We start from the raw sequence: 19583 nt of genomic DNA, 5'->3' as shown, positions 1-19583 counted from the left end.
TGCTCATACTTATATCTGAGGTGGCGCCATTTTTGTGACTGGTTACCGGTTGATAAAATTATTTTAAAAACAACATATATATAATAAATTTGGTTGGAGGTTATTTGATTGGAGCTGGTGAGATTTAAAATTTGTTTTAACTAAATTTAGTAACAGGCTAAACAAGTGATATCGCTGTATATCCAGCGAAGCGTAGCCGACCATCTACGTGGAGGATAATGACTTGTCATGTTTCTACATATATGGAGGCTTTTGTCTTTTTATATTCTCTATCTCGAATGATCGAGAGGTCGAAAAGAGTATACAAATTTTCTTTTTGTTCGTGGTAGCAAAAAATTTTCTTTCTAATTACTTTTTCAAGATTTTCATAATTGAATTCATAGTTGTTTTCTTCTACATGAAAAAGAAGAAACTTATAAATATACAAAGTTTCTTAAAGTTTTTATTTTATTTTCCAAAAGTTCATTTTGAGTGAACTTTTTTTTTATTTCCTTCTTTGTAATGAAACCTTACGCCATTATGAGTCGATAAGTCACGGCTGGTTTCATGAATTTAATATCCATAGTGATATTACGTGCTAACCTTCTATTATGGACAAAAACTATATGTTATTGTTAATTATGATTAGATAACATTAATAATGGCTGTGCCAAATCATCCGTTTTATTCTAATCAAAGTTATTCGCCCCCACTACACGAGAATTATAAGATGTTATCTTGTCTACGATCATTGTCCTAAAAAATAAACAGTGATAAGGAAAACTTTGTATTATAAGTTAGGACATAATTCAAACTGTTTAAAAAACTGTTGACATGCAGATGATTGAATTTTGTATATGCTAATAGCCAATTTCATTGATTATTTGAATAAGATAAGTCAGACAGATAATTATTGAACTATTTCTAACATTTCAGATCATTTCACGATTTTCACTTACACTATACAGGTAGATAAACTCCATATATATAGTTTTAAATAGCGGTTTGGTTTGTGAACTAATAATATTCTGGGCAAAATGTATTGCATGACGGTCCTCCACTAAGTAGAAAAGGTCATTTATGAATGAATGTCCTACCACTACACTGCAATCTGTCCCTTTTGACTGGTTTTGGCTTTTGTTACTATTTTGCTGAGCTAAACAAGCTAAAAACGAGGGAAATTCATGAAATTTCGAATGCAGTAGAAATAGAAAATAAAGTAAGAATCTACTGAGGTAAAGTGATAAATAAAATAAATTAATACAAGAACATCTAAAATGCAAGATATAATAATTTGTGGTTTTGAATGTTGCCTACAAAACTACAATTTTTAATTACTATATGCTGTTGTGTTTCAAAATTTAGTAATATGTATTTGCTTACAAAATTGTAAAGGAAACTAAGAAATTGCTTTGAACATTTCTTAAGTTTTATGAATGGTTGAAACAATTAACGAATATTTTATATACACAAGAGCCCCAGTTTATACAAACTGAAAGGGTTTAAAGCGATTGCCTTATTGTTAACACACATGGAACCTGAGTCGGGTGTGTTTGGAGAAACTTCTAATACCATAATTAAACTAGCTATAGAAAAGTTGGACGTGTCATATCATATAACATTTATTTATATCGTCGCTTTCAAACGAATAACTATAGTGTATATGTGATAAAACATGTGAAACTTTTTCTTTGATAATTTTTTTTTTTTAAAAATTTCTTTGAATAAAGTTTTGCATCTAGAACTAAAAAAAAAGAAGTTCTACTGTATATTTAGAATAGCCTAGATCGCGGTGGATTGTTAGGTACTTTTTTAGGTGGATCCATTGTTTTTGGGATGATCGAATTAATGAACATTGATGGCTCACGTATTATACTAAACAGCTTGCATTGTGTATTCTTACTCGATCGTTCTATCACGAGTGTTCCAGTTCTTTTTATCAACGTCACACAAAATTTCCAAGACATACTACTAACTAGCCAGCCAAAACACTGACCCTCGTAAAATAAATTAATAATAAAATTGATTAATATTTTACTTCTTTTTGTATAAATTTAAGTGATTTTGCAATTTGTATGTATCAAAATTTAATATTTTTAAAAATTATTTATATTATTATCTTAATAGGTCTATAAATCTGTAATTTTCCATTTTGTCCTGTTAAATTCATAAAAATATATCAGAACTTAACAAAAGCATCATATATGTTCATCATCTTTACCTAAACTATTTTCTACTTAATTAATTATGAAAATGATTAGGTTTGGTGAGCTTGAGAATAATACTCTCTCTCTGTTTTGAATTGTGAGGGTTGTGGTCGGTGTAGTTACTAGTATTGTATTCCAGTGCTCTGAAGTAAAGCATAAAGAGGATGTCAAAAATATTTTAAACGTTAAGGAAAAGCAGTTTCTCCGTGGGAAAGGTCATCAAAATTTCAGATTATATACGCATAATTATTTGTTGAAAAAAATATGCATAACTATTTATACATTGTATATGAACCACTAAATTCATTTTTATTTTCCTTTTCTTTTCAACGACTCCTCAATTGAAAAGCCAACATTTCTTAACTGGTTACAAGGTGATTACTAATTTTTATATCAAGACAAAAGCTTCAATTTATCGCATATGAACCCTTTCGTCAGGGACCCTTGTCATCTTCTAAATAACAAAAGAAGAAAAAATTGGATGTATAGTATTTTTGTTGTAGTGTTTTCTGCTCTAGGTTAAACTTGGTACACAACCTATATATAAATACAACCAAATCACAAATTCGTAGATAGAAAATATAAAGAAAAACTGTTTATTAGGAAAAAACAAATAAATAAAAATGATATGATTGCTACGTCGGCGAACTACAGTCCACACCGGCTAACCTATCCACCCAGCCGGCCAAAGAAAACACTTTAACACTATAGTAAGAAAAGTACTTCGACATTACTATTGTTGACTAAATAATAAGTTTCAGTGACATTATTTTGACATGCTAATTAAATTGTTTAAAAGAGGACAAAATTTAATTGACGTTATAAAATCAAGGTATTATAACATAAAAAGTGGAATCTTTCGTAAAATATAATTTATTAACTACGCAATTACAATTTTTTGGTTTTTTAGTTACCAAATTCTGCTTATGATACTTATATTTTCCTTATATTTATAATAAAACTATATAAAATATATTCAGGTGTTATATATGTAATGACCACCAAGAGTAAACAAACATATCATGTCTTCCACTGTTCTATATTTGCTTTTGTATAAAGCCCACCGGCAAATTTTAGCCAATTTTGTAAGCCATGACAAAGCCCAAACCTTTTATTTCAATTTAGATTATTTAGTTTGTCTTAAGTTAAAAACATGTTTAATTTGATTTTTGCTTTAGATTTAATCGGGTTCATGCTGTTTTATTCAATTTCAAGCCATATATAAGCGATCGAAATCACCAAAAAAAAGAACCAAAAATGAATCGCAATGGAAAATGAAATAAATTATAACTTTTGCAAAACAAAATTGTTTAGCTGAACATTCAAATCATTCTTAAAATTAATTTGTTGAACAAATATCAACAAATATTTTCAAGTTTCACGAAGAAATCACTCAAGAATACACCATGCTGAAAAGTTAACGTGTCTTCAATATATTCAAAACTTATACAACATTATTTGGAACAACTATACCTTAGACTAATGATCAGTTACATTTAGATTATTTACATTTTTAATATTTTTGTTTCACAAAATACTTTGCTTCTTGTTAACTTTAGGTATTTATTATGAGTTTCAATGTTCATCATATCATTGAACAATCCTGATGTTAATGAAATAAATATGTGGTTCACTCCTTGTATAGTTTTCGTCCATTGTAAAATACATTATACTATCAATATTTGAATCTTGGTTTCTATTTTATATCCTTAGCTGAATATTGGTAAATCTAATTCTTGATTTTCTCTTATATTCTTGTTGCATGTATCATAAATTCCTAATTTTATACTGTCCAGTGTTCACTTTTTAAATAAAGTATCCATAATCTTAAAGTATTTAAAGAAGATCCTAGTGATCCCACAGACCTTGTTGAAGATGAAATGAAAGTAAGACAAGTAGAAGTAGACGAAGTGGAAATATAACAAGAAGAAGCAGATAAATAGATAGAAATTGAAGATAAAGCAGAAGACATAGTATTGAATCAGAATAGAAAAAGACAGAAGAAATAAAACAAGAAGATTTAGAAGAACTGGATACCATACCATATATCTCCTACTCTTCGAACATGAACAATTTTTTCTGAATAGTAACATAACAACTTGCTCCCATTTTTAACATCTCTATCATCAACCGCTGTTTGATTTATGATGAGATAGTTCAAAGTTTAAAAGATGAAATCTCCAAAATAGACAATTCACAAGATGAGCTTACAATATGTCTATTCTACATCAGCTTTGAAAAAATACGTTGATAACAACATATGAAACGATGTTTATCAACTTACACTCTAGACATTTTTTTCTTTCTTAAAACACTCTAAAAATATTGATAAGATTTTAGTTGAATTATTTCTATTGGTGTTAAACACATACGTGTTGATACCACTTATTTATGTATTAAATATATTTAACTTGTAAAAAATATAAAGCTACTTACTATTGGCTATGATAGTTTTTTTCTTTTCTTCTTTTTGTTGCATATATTTTCTTTTGTAAGGACCAGTTAAGCATATATTCACAAATTATATATGTAGTTACCGCGCAAGTGTAATTGATGCAATAAGTGAGGATTTTTTTTTAATTATATACTAGATTATGATCCGCGTTAAAACGCGGGATTATGTTATAAAATAGTGTTACAAGTGTTTACCACTTTATTAAATTTGAGCCCGATTTAGAATGCGTTGCTTGTAGTTTGGTTATTTATTTGTTTCTTCTTATTGGTAAATCTTTTTGTTTCTTAGATAAGTATTAGGATGAATTTGTTTTAGTAAATTTGTGTCAAAATCAAAATTTAAACATTCTTACTCGAAATCTTGAATTTGAAATGGTTTCTAGCTTTATATGCTACTGCTAGATTGATTTATTAGCATTTTTATTTGATTAGTTTTATTTGTATTAGTCATTAATATGAAAAAAACAAAGAGAACCACACCATATAAATATTATCCATATTTTGCTGAGATTATTATTTTTAGTTACAATATATTGATTATATTGGATTAGAAATAACATATGATGAAAAATTTATTAATTACATGCATGATAGACTATAATATTATTGATTACAATATATGAAATTCATAATTAACTGATTTGGTCTAGTTTCTCTAATTATTTGACAATTTAGCTTTACCAAAAATTATGACATATATATAAATATGTTGTACAAAAAATATATATACGCAAAGATAGAATAGATATCAGAGTGCACAGATCAGGTGTGATAAAAAAAAATTTGTACTTCAAAATTTGAAGCCCTTTAAAAAAAAAACGATTACATATTTTGTAGCCTTAGCGGCCCTCCTCATGCTCACTCTCTTTTCATGATTAATTTAAATATTTTGGAAGGTTAATTTAATTTATGTAAAAAGGTTTAATATGGTACATCAGTTTGGTTTAAGTATAAAAGATACAAATATATGTCCCATAAGAAGCGTGTATTATTTAAATGTAACATAATCAATAAGTCCAAAAAAAAAAAGAATGCCACGGTAAATCTAAAAAAGACTCTATTTTAATAGAGTAGATATGAACTTGAAATTTTGATTTTTAAAATTTCAGTAGAACTTAATTTATAAAATTTTAAATATATTTGATTTTTTAAATAGACAAAAAATACCAGTTATCCTTATTTTTCTTGTGTTACATCTTTTATATGTCAAAAATTTAATCATGATTTGAAGCATTATGATTTATATATAATAAGACTTGGTTTGGGTTTAAATTGAAGAAATTTAGTTCGGTTTACTTCCCATCCCCTAACCACCGCTAAATTATTGGGCTCAATAATAACTATCCAACAAAGGGATGATCCAAAAGCAACGGGCTTAACACCCGACACAGTACCCGTCCCGGGTTGTCGGGCATGGGTCCATCGTTTTTCATATATTTGTTTTCTTCCCCAAACATTTCTCTTTTTAACATTCAAGTCCTCCGGGAAAGAGGCGACGCAGATTATAAACCAACCACCGAGAGCTTCTCCGCCGCCTGATCTCGATCACAAACTTCGATTTCGAATGGCTTCTTCAAGTCTCGGGAGCTCAATCCCCGCGCCAGGTTAGCAATTTTCCAGAATCTTCAATTGATCCGATTATTGTTTGATAAATTATGAAATTGGGTCAACATTTGTCGTATTGACCTGATCAAGTTTTGATTTTGGTGTTTATATGGCAGAGGCTGTTCAGCTTCTGGTGTCTTCTCTAGCTGATGATTCCTCTGTGGTGAGAGAAGCTTCCATGGCTTCATTGAGAGACATTGCCTCACTGTATATACCCTTTTTTTTTTTTTTTGTATTAAACTTCATACGCAAGACACGCATGCATTAATCATATTGCGTTTATAGGAATCCGCTTCTGGTGCTAGATTGTTGCTATGCTGTGTCACGTGGAGGAAGAAGGGTAACGTTTTTTGTTTTCTTGTTTATTTTTTTCGTCTGTATTTTAGTATTGATTTGACTGGTTTGCGTGAATCTGGTGTGTTGCTGCAGCGGTTTGGTAACATGGCTGGGGTTTTTCAAGTGATGGCATTCAGTGTTGGTGCGTTGGAGACAGGGGAGAGTGATGAAGCTTTCATGGGGAAGCTTGCTAAGATTGCTACAGCTGAGATTATATCTTCCAAGGTGTGTGTGTTGTGAAAAGCTGAACCATTGCTAAAGATTTCCTTTATACTTAGTATTGTTTGACATATTTGCATAGCGAGGCTGGATTTGCGGTATGTCTTGGCTTTTGCTCTTGGAATTTTCTGTTTCGATGTGTCATTTAAAGCTTAGGTTTGTGCATTTTTCTTGTCCGTTGGACAGAAGATTAATCATATGTCGCTCATTCTTATAGGAGAAGTTACCTAGAAATTTGCCTTAGAGATTTCAGGTTTAGATGATGTAGACATTCTCATCAAACATAAGTATATGTTTCCTGATAGTTTTAGTATGTTTTATGGCTTTATAATAACATAGGAACTAAATGCTGATTGGCAAAGGCAAGCGTCAGGGCTCCTTGTCTCAATTGGAACACATTTTCCTGATCTTGTAAGTCTTCTATTTCTTCCTCTTTGCTAATTCAGGTGGGGATTTTTGGACATTAAGAAAACCACTGTTTGTTTAATGTGTGACTTATGCCTTTACTACGTAGTATAGACAAAACGTTTCTGTAAGAGGGTTACTGTACAACATGATTGGTGATAAGATGCATTACTATCTGGATTTACTTCTTGGATTCCGCATACATGTGAACTAACTTTAAAGAATGATCGGTATACTGAAGTAGGTGGCTAACTTTGATAGATTGCGTAGCAGAGACTTTCAACTGTCGTCATGTTAACTTCTGAATTAAGCCATTTTAGATAGTGTCATGAATAAAGCTGGTCCATTTTCTCTCTACTGTCATTTATGATGTAGATGACAGCCTATTCCGCTAGACGATGGCCTTAACTTTTTTTCAGCAAGTCTATTTTTGTTGAATACAAGTCAATTTGTTCAGTGTAATTTTGACATGATCTTAATTGACATGACAGATGATGGAAGAATTATTTCTTCATCTGTCTGGTCCGGCTTCAGCTTCGCCTGCTATGGTTCAAATTCTTGCTGATTTTGCCTCTTCTGATGGTTACATTCTAACTCTCATCTGCTTTCCTTTTCTTTTGTTTCTGACATTGAAAGGTTAATGGAAATTGCAGTTCTCTGATATTTTGAAGTACTTTCATATTTTTATTTGAAGCTTTGCAGTTCACTCCACGCCTTAAAGATGTACTTTCAAGGGTGTTGCCTATTCTTGGGAATGTTCGAGATGTACACCGACCAATATTTGCAAATGGTACAGTGAATCCTTTGATGTCTCTTTTTAATTAGGTTGTGAAATTATTTTATAGAAATCTCCAATTTTCCTCCTTTATCCTATAATAGAAGGGTCATCATGTCAGAATTTGTTCATTTATTGAACCAAAATTCAATTCAATTCATAGCAACAGAGGAGGATATAACTTGTTGATCTGTACATCTTCGAACTCTCGAAATGGTGGAAGAGTTGACAAATGTCAAATATATATCATGCAATTTGCATGTTCACTAATAACAATTTTAAATGATCCAGCTTGTCTCTGTTACCATCTTTTTGCTGATTTGTCTCATATGTGAATCATTGATTTATGTATAGCATTTAAGTGCTGGTCTCAGGCAGTGTGGCTATACATCACCGATCTTACCTCAGATTCTCCTCTTGACAGCGATGTCATGTGAGACTACATTATTTGTTCTGTTTTATTTCTGCTTAACTTTTTTTTGTTTGGTGCACTCAAATCAAGGACTTTATCTGATGCAGGTCTTTTCTAAATTCAGTTTTTGAGCTGTTGTTGAGAGTTTGGACAACTTCCCGAGATCATAAGGTGAGTCTTTGATCTCTTTTAGCATATTAGTCTCCACTTTGGTTTTCATATTATTGCGTCTTCTGTTTAAAATGTATTATTCAAGAGATTACCAGGGTAAGCATATGGTTCATAATTGTTTCACTGACCGTGATTTTATATATAAGTTTGAAGAATATAGTATAAAAATTATTTATCTCCGGTCCTCCCTCCCCCCGTATATTATCAATACAGCGAGAGAAAATCTCTACATGATTTTGCTAGTCGGTTATTCAAATGTTCTACGGAATCTTGACTTTAAAATGTGCTTTTCGTTGTTGTTTATCTTCTGTTTAATAAGGTACGAGTATCTACTGTAGAGGCTCTGGGTCAGATGGTCGGTCTTATCACGCGGACACAACTGAAGTCAGCATTACCAAGGCTTATTCCAGCAATACTTGAATTGTAAGTTGGGGTTTTATTCTATTTTTCTTTCTATCTCAACCCTCAATTCTCAAAGGCCCAGAGCATAGTAAATTCACTGTCGGCTTCATATATTACCCCACTAATCTTAAGTTAGAAAGATGTATATACCAAGGCGTAGGATGATTTTTTTGTGTAGACTTGTCTCTTTATTTTCTTCTAAATGTAGCGATTATTCATTCCTTTCATTTCAATCTTTAGGTATAAGAAAGATCATGACGATGCTCTTTTGGCGACATGTAGTCTTTACAACCTATTAAATGCCTCATTACTTTCTGAATCTGGTCCTCCGCTGCTTGAGTTCGAGGTAATGGTGTTTCAATCTTCTCTTTTAGTTTGCTAAAGTGCTTCATTGTCTACAATCATCTGAAAGTCGTGTTTCAGCTAAGTGTTACTTCCTTGCAGGACCTTACAATTGTTCTGTCGACACTTCTTCCTGTGATCAGTATAAATAGTGAAAACAAAAGGCACTCAGGTAGTTCAGTGGGACGAAAGGTAAGTCACTGATCGTTTCCATTCTATGTTGTTAATGCAACACATAATGTTTCAGGCCTCTTTTCATTTTTGTAGCCTTTATTTTGGAAGTGTTGTGTATAAATCATTTGCCTATTATTTATCTCTGTGTTGCAGGCATACAATGAAGTGCAGCGGTGTTTTCTGACTGTTGGCTTGGTTTACCCCGAGGATTTGTTTACATTTCTTCTTAATGTACGGAGATACTTTGTTTGATGGATATGGCTCTAGATATTCTTTATATAACTGGCACTCGTATTAGACTCAAGAACTATTGCTTCTATTTGATATTTTATACTGCTTGTTTACGTCGAAGTGAAATTTGAAATCTATGTCTTCCTTGTATACTATTCACCAGAAATGCAAGTTGAAAGAAGACCATTTGACTTTTGGTGCCCTCTGTGTCTTGAAACATCTGCTTCCGAGGTGTATTTCTTTATCCTTAGTCAGTATAACATACGTATTCATTTAGAGTTTATTTCCCATCTCAATGATGTTGCATTTTGTTCGGAGGTTACTTGAAGCTTGGCACTCAAAACGGCCTCTTTTGATTGAGGCTGCAAGGTCTTTGTTAGATGAGCAAAGTTTAGCTGTTCGAAAAGCTCTTTCAGAGGTACTGAGCTGGCATATAATGTTGTATTTTAATTCTAACATATGCATGCTTTAGCATGACCTCTTGTCTTCTGCTTTGATACAGTTGATCGTGGTCATGGCTTCACATTGCTATCTGGTCGGTCCATCTGGGGAATTATTTGTTGAATACCTTGTACGCCATTCTGCAATAGGAGAGATTGATAATCTGAAGGTAACCCCATGATTATTATCTTACTCCATGTTGTGTATTATATAATCATCTTACCGCTGTACATATGCTAGGGTTGTATTGAATACATAAGTTGAACAAGTTTGAAGTTTTGTCTCTGTTACTACTTAGTACTTTTTTTACCTAAAAATTTACGTGAGCTATAAATATTTCTCTTAGGCAAAAGGGGAGCCAATTAGTCCAACACAGCTAAGAGCAGTTTGTGGAAAAGGTCTTCTGCTCTTGACCGTTACAATCCCAGAGATGGAGGTGCTGACTTTTTAAAAAAAGAATGATGCCATTTACTAAAAAAATTCAGATTCTAATGCTAAAGGGGATTTGAAATTGCAGTACATTCTTTGGCCTTTCCTACTGAAAATGATTGTCCCTAAGGTTTACACTGGCGCTGTTGCAACAGTAAGATTTTTCTTTTGCTGCATATTTTTACTTTATCTTTTTTTTTTTGTAATCAGCGAGTAGACCTGAATTTCATTGATATTATTTGATAGGTCTGTAGATGCATATCTGAATTGTGTCGTCGTAGATCTTCAACCACCCCCATGTTGATTGAGTGTAAAGCTCGTGCTGATATTCCAAGCCCCGAGGTGAATTTGTTATTATGCCATGTCATATAATCTAAAATTTTGATGTGTATGGTAAGATCTCAAAACTGTAAACGCTTATGCACATATAATATAAATGCAGGAGTTATTTACCCGTTTGGTGGTTCTTTTACACAACCCTCTGGCAAAAGAGCAGTTAGCAACCCAAATTTTGACGGTAAGTATTAACTTAAAAAAATCCTGCTATAGACTCACGTTCTACGTCCCATGATCCCACAAAATACTTAAATTTTTTTCTCTTTTTCATCAAGTGTTAATGGTTGATCGTTATAGCACCTACTGTTTTAAATAGCTCATATATGCTTCGCCTTATCAAACCATCTTTGAAGTTCTGTCTTTATCTGAATACTCTGTTGTTACTTCCTTCAGGTCCTTAACTATTTGTCCCCTCTTTTTCCAAAGAACATAAGCATGTTTTGGCAAGATGAGGTATACTGTTGTTTGTTACTTTACTCAAGATACTCTAGTTTTCTTGTATTATGGGGTTTCCAGTCAGTGAGCTACGAGAGAGGGATATATGCTCAGATTACACCTTAGATTTATAGTATTTGTTTTCTTGCATCATAATTCCTGTGGATATGACCCTATTTATTTCTCACATTTGGTAAGCTTTAGATTCCAAAAATGAAGGCATATGTTTATGACACGGAAGATCTGAAGCTTGATCCATCTTACCAGGAAAACTGGGATGACATGATAATCAATGTAAGCTTGTTTAACTGGCATCCTTCTGGGCCGAAGTTTCCTTAAAGCCTAACTATAAGAAAATTTAATTTAAGAAATTGACCACTTATGCTTGTTGCGTGCATTACTTCTGATCGTTGTTCTATTATACATCAGTTTTTAGCAGAATCACTGGATGTCACTCACGATGCTGACTGGGTTATATCTCTTGGAAATGCTTTTGCAAAACAATACAATCTTTATACTCCGGATGATGACCATGCAGCACTTCTACACCGGTAAAAATTCTTGGTTTTTCATTATATTCTGATCTCTGGTTGAAGTCGAAGCATATCTACTCGTTGTTGACCATTTTGATGTTTGTTGTTGAGCACAAATGTTTGGCTGGGGCTGTTGATTTCTTCTGCCATCAGTGTCGCATAGTTAATCGTCAAAAATGAAAAAAAATGTTATTTTTTATAGACATTTGCTTCCTGAGGTTTTATCTAGTGATCTTCTGATTCCCATTACCGTGTCGTCAAACTTTACAACGGAAGAGACATGGCGATGACTATTTTATTTGTCTTTGAATCTATACGTTTTTTGTGTACCACCATTTGGCTGAACAAGCGTGTTATCCTTTTGTTGTTAGTGTTTATATATCAGATCCTGATAGAGAGCTAATATGTTTTAAAGTCTCTAGACATCTGCACATATACTCCAGTTTATAGAGACATCTGGTATCTATATTGATAATTGACCGCAGAACTGTGTTGTAAACCTCTTGTGCTTTGATTTTAGATGTATGGGAATACTTCTCCAGAAAGTTAATGATAGAGCATATGTTCGTGACAAGATTGACTGGATGTACGAACAGGCTGACATTTCTATACCTGCAAATAGACTTGGTTTAGCGAAGGCCATGGGGCTGGTAATTTGAATGTACTTGTCTTCTTTTTTCTCTCAGATCTTGATTTTCAGCCTATGTTAAGATGCTACTTGATTGCCTAGGTCGCTGCTTCTCATTTGGACACTGTACTGGAAAAGCTCAAAGTCATTTTGGATAATGTTGGACAGAGTATTTTCCAAAGGTATATTCTTGCATAACTTAATGAAATCATCGCCACAGGTTTGTGAAAGTAAGGACATATAACTGACTTAATGATCCTCTGTCAATTTTAGGATCTTATCTCTCTTCTCTGAGAGCTATAAAACAGAAGACAGTGATGATATACATGCTGCTTTGGCTTTGATGTATGGATATGCTGCGAAATATGCCCCCTCATCGGTTATTGAGGCCAGAATAGATGCACTTGTCGTATGTCTTTCAACTTTCACTAGAATTTTGCATTTCTATATATGGTATAATCTTCCACGTACTGTCCTGCTTCGTCTGTCACAATATGTTCTGAACTGATGTTTCAGATTGAGTTTAAGTCATACGCAAGGAAAAGTCAATGTAATGAAATTAAATATTTTATCAAGAGTTGGAAGTCTGAATAATTTTCTGTGAACAAAACAGTGATTCATGTTAAATTGTAGAGACCTTGTTACATACTTTTATTCTCAGTTTTCAGTTTCATAATCAGATTTCATTTTTGTGCTCTGCAGGGCACGAATATGCTTTCACGGCTTCTTCATGTGCGACAGCAAACAGCAAAACAAGCTGTTATAACTGCTATTGATTTGTTAGGTTAGTAGGGCGATAGAAAATACAGACGATGTCTCATTTTTTAGATGACGGACTGAAATCCTCTCTTTGATGTTTTCATTAAGTTAGAGCGCCCCACGTGGTTTGGGTATAATGGTAGGACTCTGATCTCTTGTGTCTTTGTGTGAAGGTCGTGCTGTCATAAATGCTTCCGAGAGTGGTGCTACATTTCCATTGAAAAGAAGAGATATGATGCTTGATTATGTATTGACATTGATGGGGCGAGATGAAAATGAAGGTTTTGCAGAATCTAGTCTTGAACTTTTACACACTCAGGTATGATAATCTACGGCAAGAATCTGGACCATGGGGCTTTTCTTTCAAACAAGCAGATACCATTTCTCTGACTAAAATATTGTTCAGGCACTTGCTCTAAATGCCTGCACAACCCTGGTCTCTGTTGAACCGAAGCTGACCGTTGAAACTCGAAATCGAGTCATGAAGGTGAATAGTGTCTGGTTTGAACCGTCTAAAAGGAAAATAATGAGATAAATGTCATTTTTTATCTATTTGTATTCTCGCTTAAATTTAATGCTCATTTTCTTGGACAGGCTACGTTGGGATTCTTTGCTCTGCCTAATGATCCATCAGATGTCATAGGTCCCCTTATAGACAATCTTGTGTCTCTTTTGTGTGCCATCCTCCTTACAAGGTACTTATGAGGCTCTAGATTTTCTGAATCTTTGGTAAAGTTTGTTGGAGGTCGCTTTTTGATCTGTTTATCATTTCCATTGATGAATAATTTTCCGTGGCCTATCTTCTTTCACTTTGTAATTATAGTACTTTCCGTTACTAGCTACATAATTTCTAATTGACATTTTCTTATCAATTCAATTGATCTGTTTTAACTTTTTATTACCATGCATAAAAGTTACATGACACCTCTGTTAGATTGGCTCAATGATTATGGTAGTGAGTTTGCAGTGAAATCAAATATTGAGTCCTACATCAAATGCATATTTGAAAGTACTTTTTAGCTAATTCAATGGTATATGTGCATGAACTAGTGGAGAGGATGGCAGAAGTCGAGCTGAGCAGCTTCTGCATCTGCTTAGACAGCTTGATCAATATGTTTCTTCGCCCGTTGACTACCAAAGAAAAAGAGGTTGTATGGCAGTTCATGAGATGCTTCTGAAGTTTCGTAAGCTTTGCGTTGCTGGCTACTGTGCTCTTGGTTGTTCCGGTGATTGCCCACACAGAAAGTATGTAGACCGCAGTATGCAGGGGAATTTTTCAAATCTACCATGTAAGAAGATATACTTAAACCTATTATTTTCTATCTATTCCATACACCATCTAATTAATTCTCTTTTGTTTTGATCAAAAAAAAAAATTCTCTTTTGTTTGAACAATAGCGGTATTTTTATTTCCTGACCGCGAGGTATTGTGTTTGGGAGATAGAGTCATAACCTATCTGCCACGCTGTGCTGACACAAATTCTGAAGTTCGGAAAATTTCTGCACAGGTATTTGATGTGTAATTATCCTGATCAATTGTATCAAAAATAATGGGGGTCAGTTCATATGATTACGATTATGATAAATTCTAATGGTTTCTCATGCTATTATTTTTGTTAGATTCTTGACCAGTTCTTCAGCATTTCTCTTTCCCTTCCAAAAGCAGCACTCTCAAGTGGGTTGGATTCTGAAGAATCTTATAAAGCCTTGTCTTCCCTTGAGGATGTCATTGCCATTTTGAAAAGTGTAAGAACTCGTGGTTAGGCTCAAGATTTTTCACCTTTCTTTTTGTTATGCTTCATACTCAGGGTGTCAGATTTCTTTGAACCAACTTTCAGGATGCCTCTATTGATCCATCGGAAGTTTTTAACAGAATCGTCTCATCCATTTGTGCTCTTTTAACGGTGGATGAGGTTTGTGTTCATCATTTTTTGTATAAATTCTGGTGTCATTGGATGGTTGAGGTCTCGTTATGTTGTGCTATGTCATGTAGCTCGTAGCAGCCTTGCACAGTTGCACTCCGGCCATCTGTGACAAAATCAGGCAATCTGCGGAGGGAGCCATTCAAGCGGTTACTGAGTTTGTTTCAAGAAGAGGGAGTCAGCTTAATGACAATGATATTTCAAGGTACAACAAAATTTATTGTCATAGACGGGCTATAGTCCCTTTATTTACATTATTATTTGATGACCTTAAATCTCTTCTGACAGGACGACTCAGTCCTTGCTCTCGGCAGCAGTTCATATAACTGAGAAGAGTTTACGTGTTGAAGCTATTGGAGCGGTATCCTTCACTTAATTCTGCTAGCATATTCGATTTGCACATTAATTTGACATTGCTTACAACTCACTAGCGTTTATCTCATACACTCCTGGTGTAATGTTGCTTACCTTAATCACTTGAAGATCTCTGCACTGGCAGAGAACACACAATCATCGATAGTGTTTAGTGAAGTGTTGGCTACTGCTGGAAAGGACATCGTGACAAAGGACATAACTAGGATGCGTGGTGGCTGGCCAATGCAAGATGCATTCTATGTAAGTAGCATTCTCTCTGAACTATGATATAGCATGAGACGATTCTCGTACATGACATTATTTTATCTTATTTTCTTTCATGGTTATGTCATCTTCTTTGGAAGTCTAACAAAATTTTGGGCATAATCGACTGAGTAGAAGTTTGTACTTCTAGTGTACAACATGTAAGGGAAATGAATAACATTTTACACATGGCACATCTTCTTAGAAGTGTGATTGTGCCTGCAGGGTGGGTTCATTTGTAAGAATCTGCTGTTTGGCGCAATTTCACCCTGACTAGTAATGCTCAGGCAGCTTAATAATTTCTTAGTCAAAAAGAAGAAATCATCTGACCCTTTTATTGGGGGTTATAAAATTTTGAGGTTTAGGTTTTCTTATGAAATAATTTAGGCTGATACGATGCTCTTTCCTTCTCCCAGTTTTTTCATTCTGCGCTTCTTTATCATTGGGGCCGTATAAATAATATGACAAGGCATATCATTGTCAATTTTTTTTGATGCAGGCTTTCTCTCAACATACAGAGCTTTCAGTTTCGTTCATGGAACACTTGATATCTGTTCTCAATCGTAGTTCTTTAGTTAAAGCTGATTCACATAAGGATTCACATAAGGGAGATAATACAAGCTCTTCTTCTGAAACACATGTAGAAGATGAGTTACTTCAAGCTGCCATTTTTGCTCTCACTGCTTTTTTTAGGTACGTTTCATAAAACCATCAATTTTACTTGTGTGTACGTGATGCATTTTTGGTGTCTGATATACTAAATTAACCAGAGGTGGCGGAAAAACTGGAAAGAAAGCTGTTGAGAAAAGCTACTCTTCTGTCGTTGGAGCACTTACTCTTCAACTCGGAAGCTGCCATGGACTTGCAAGCACTGGTCAGCAAGATCCATTACGGTAACTCTCCTATTTCAAGTAGATGTAACAATTGGTAGTGAAGCCTTTGTAATATTTTTCCTTCTTGGCAGGGTACTTCTGACTTCCTTCCAGGCTTTCTGTGAGTGTGTTGGTGATTTAGAGATGGGCAAGGTACTTTTAACTTTAGCATTAAATTGATTCTGGTTAATTTCCAGTATCTGACCTGACCTGTCTTTGCTTAGATTTTGGCTCGTAATGGAGAGCAAAGAGAAAAAGAAAAGTGGGTTGATCTTATTGGCGATATTGCTGGATGCATTTCAATTAAGAGACCAAAGGAGGTACCTAGTTGTTTGTACCCTAACTGTTGTGTTTCACTAATTGATCATTGGTTCATTAGTTGAGTCAATTGTGGCAACATTGATATTCTCTTGACCATGGATGCGGAGATATGTGTGCATTATAGTAAAGTTCACATGAGACATTTTTTCTGTCTGAAAAGAATGAGATTAGGGAAGTTTAAACTGTTCTTAAACACAGCCTGACTGACTTGGGGGCTTACGCATCTGAAGTCTGAACATATTGTTGCTGAAACCTTTTTAAGCAGAGTAGCATAAAAGAAATCTAGTGATGAAGAAAAAAGAGTTTACAGTTTCCCTTCAGACAAACTTAAAGTGTTTCTGTACTGGTGTTACAGGTTCAACATATTTGCATAATTTTAACGAAAGCACTAAACCGTCCACAAAGATTCCAAAGGGAAGCTGCTGCCGCTGCATTGTCAGAGTTCATACGCTACAGGTAAAATATTTTTGGTGTCCATACAACCTCATTTTCTAAGTTTCCTCTGCTAAAATTTCCGAGTTGCAGTGGTGATTTTAGTTCTGTGATGGAGGAGATGGTCGAAGCACTCTGCCGACATGTGTCAGATGATTCTCCGACTGTAAGGCGCCTTTGTCTGAGAGGATTAGTGCAGGTAAGAGTTTATTCGGTTTCTGCTACTTTGGAAGCAAAGTTTATTATTCGGGAAATGCATAACTTAGTTGCTTTGGGGTTTTGCCAGATGCCATCTGCTTGTATGAACCACTACACAACTCAAGTTATTGGTGTAATATTAGCGTTGCTAGATGATTTGGATGAATCAGTCCAACTAACTGCTGTGTCATGCTTATTGATGGTAACGACTCAATATTTCTGAACTCTGTATGTCAGATCTATACGCTATTTGCTTGAACTCTTATGTGCTTGTTTTCTTTTGTTTAGGTCACGGAGTCAGCATCTAATGATGCTGTTGAACCTATCTTGTTGAATTTATCTGTTCGGCTTCGTAACCTTCAGGTAACTTATCTGAAACAAATACTGTACGAGATTAATCAAAGCTTTAAGTTATCTGAAAGGCTTTTTACTGAACTGACTAAACCTTGAACGGAAGCAAAACGCAAAATTAGTTCTCTAAGTTCACTAAACTGATAGGTGTTTCTGATGGTAGTGCTTTGCCACTAACTTTGAAATTCCTATTTGTAACAGATTAGCATGGACCCGAAGATGAGAGCCAACGCATTTGCAGCTTTTGGAGCGTTAAGTAAATATGCTACTGGAGGGCAACGGGAGGGATTTGTTGAGCAGGTGACACATTATCCTTTTTGTTTCCTTTTCAGTGATATGGATGACGAGAAAAGAAGGTTTATCAGCTTATATATAAAGCTCATTGGATGGATATGTTTAATGTCAGATTCATTCCACACTTCCCCGCTTGGTAGTACACCTCCATGACGACGACCCTAGCATTAGGCAGGCTTGTCGGGTAAATTTCTTCATAGCCTATTTCTCCTTCGCTTGTTTTGAAGTAACTTTGAATTTACATATATGTTAATTGTTTGAATAGGTAACCCTCAAGCAGTTTGCTCCACTCATGGACATACAAAATGATTCTACTCTGTTTGATTCACGTGCTTTTGGTTCTGACCATAGGTATGCCTACGAGCACCAAATCTATATTTTTGCGAAATGATCTCCTTTATTGTCTAAAATTGTTTTTATTTTCAGAAATGACTATGAAAACTTCGTAAGGGAACTCTCTAGGCACTTGGTTCATGAGTCGGAAAGAGTTGACACTTACATGGCCTCAACCATCCAGGTTCGGTTTTGCTCAAAGAACTAATCATCATAGTTGCTTCATATATAAAATACATATAAAAAGCTAAAGTAACAACTATCTGGTGCAGGCTTTTGATGCACCTTGGCCAGTAATTCAAGCAAACGCAATACACTTCTCCACCACCATGTTATCACTTTCAGAGGATCAGCATATGTTCTTTCACTACTATCCACAGGTATATTAGAGAAACTACATATGACATACTCGTTTAAGTATTCAAAGTTACTCAACCCCGTCTGTTGTTCAGGTGTTTGAAACGCTGGTTAACAAGATGACCCGGTCACAAGATTCAGTTGTGAGAGCGGCATGCTCATCAGCCTTTGGGTTGCTGCTAAGATCAACCAAGTCAACATTGTGGAGAGGAGCTCGACTTGATCGGACCGACTCAGGTAGAAAATCCAATGATCCCGAGTCTGCTAAGAAGTAACATCTGCGGTGTGTGAGAATCAACCAGTTGCTGCCAAAATCTGGGGGTTTGCGAGATAGATCGATCGGTACAGTGTGCAACGTGAAACCCGTCCAGGTGTGTGTGTCGTAGTGTGTTCGTTGTAAAGTGTTTTATGTTTTCTTGTAAAAAAGTGACTAGTGTGGTCATCTCCATTACGGAACTCATGAAAGAAACATTCACACGAAGTGTTGTAGGCTCTGGATCTCGGTTCCACTTTTGTTGATTGTGATTTTTGAGGCTTCTGGTAGATATTAGCTGTTGTGAAAGTGTCATTGTATTGTTTTTTTTTAATTCTATGTGGGGAGTTTAATTGATC

The 19583-nt window shown here is 34.6% G+C and overlaps 1 protein-coding gene across 2 annotated transcripts; it reads left to right on the top strand.

The window, feature by feature from the left end:
• The first annotated feature begins 6097 nt into the window (after positions 1-6097).
• On the top strand, positions 6098-19583 carry LOC103865559 (protein SHOOT GRAVITROPISM 6). 2 transcript variants are annotated; one of them, XM_018658580.2, is made up of 51 exons: positions 6098-6244; positions 6362-6452; positions 6531-6585; positions 6675-6806; positions 7140-7211; positions 7697-7787; positions 7900-7995; positions 8335-8413; positions 8500-8563; positions 8883-8986; positions 9206-9311; positions 9410-9499; positions 9635-9712; positions 9876-9943; positions 10031-10130; positions 10215-10322; positions 10500-10589; positions 10671-10736; positions 10829-10924; positions 11025-11099; positions 11312-11371; positions 11558-11647; positions 11783-11904; positions 12407-12536; positions 12617-12696; positions 12788-12923; positions 13217-13298; positions 13447-13592; positions 13680-13760; positions 13868-13968; positions 14324-14562; positions 14672-14781; positions 14894-15019; positions 15112-15186; positions 15267-15400; positions 15484-15556; positions 15679-15810; positions 16313-16506; positions 16584-16706; positions 16778-16838; positions 16910-17005; positions 17362-17462; positions 17532-17637; positions 17725-17838; positions 17925-17999; positions 18189-18287; positions 18394-18465; positions 18547-18632; positions 18708-18798; positions 18887-18994; positions 19067-19583. In XM_018658580.2, the coding sequence occupies exons 1-51, from the start codon at positions 6205-6207 to the stop codon at positions 19244-19246; spliced, it is 5124 nt and encodes a 1707-aa protein (XP_018514096.1). In that variant the 5' UTR covers positions 6098-6204; the 3' UTR covers positions 19247-19583. The 2 variants fall into 2 exon arrangements, with proteins under 2 accessions (XP_018514096.1, XP_018514097.1); XM_018658581.2 differs by lacking the exons at positions 6098-6244; positions 6362-6452; positions 6531-6585; positions 6675-6806 and having other exon boundaries at positions 7908-7995.

Source organism: Brassica rapa, chromosome A04 (genome assembly GCF_000309985.2).
Source record: "Brassica rapa cultivar Chiifu-401-42 chromosome A04, CAAS_Brap_v3.01, whole genome shotgun sequence".
NCBI classification, from domain to species: Eukaryota; Viridiplantae; Streptophyta; class Magnoliopsida; order Brassicales; family Brassicaceae; genus Brassica; species Brassica rapa.
This window is presented reverse-complemented; position numbering and strand designations above follow the sequence as displayed.

Bases quoted from the DNA above. Each gene is read 5' to 3' on its own strand.
- LOC103865559 (XM_018658580.2), top strand. From the start codon at position 6,205: ATGGCTTCTTCAAGTCTCGGGAGCTCAATCCCCGCGCCAG. The intron at 6,453-6,530 runs GTATATACCCTT...TTGCGTTTATAG, and splicing joins TTGAGAGACATTGCCTCACT to GAATCCGCTTCTGGTGCTAG. The intron at 13,299-13,446 runs GTTAGTAGGGCG...CTTTGTGTGAAG, and splicing joins AACTGCTATTGATTTGTTAG to GTCGTGCTGTCATAAATGCT.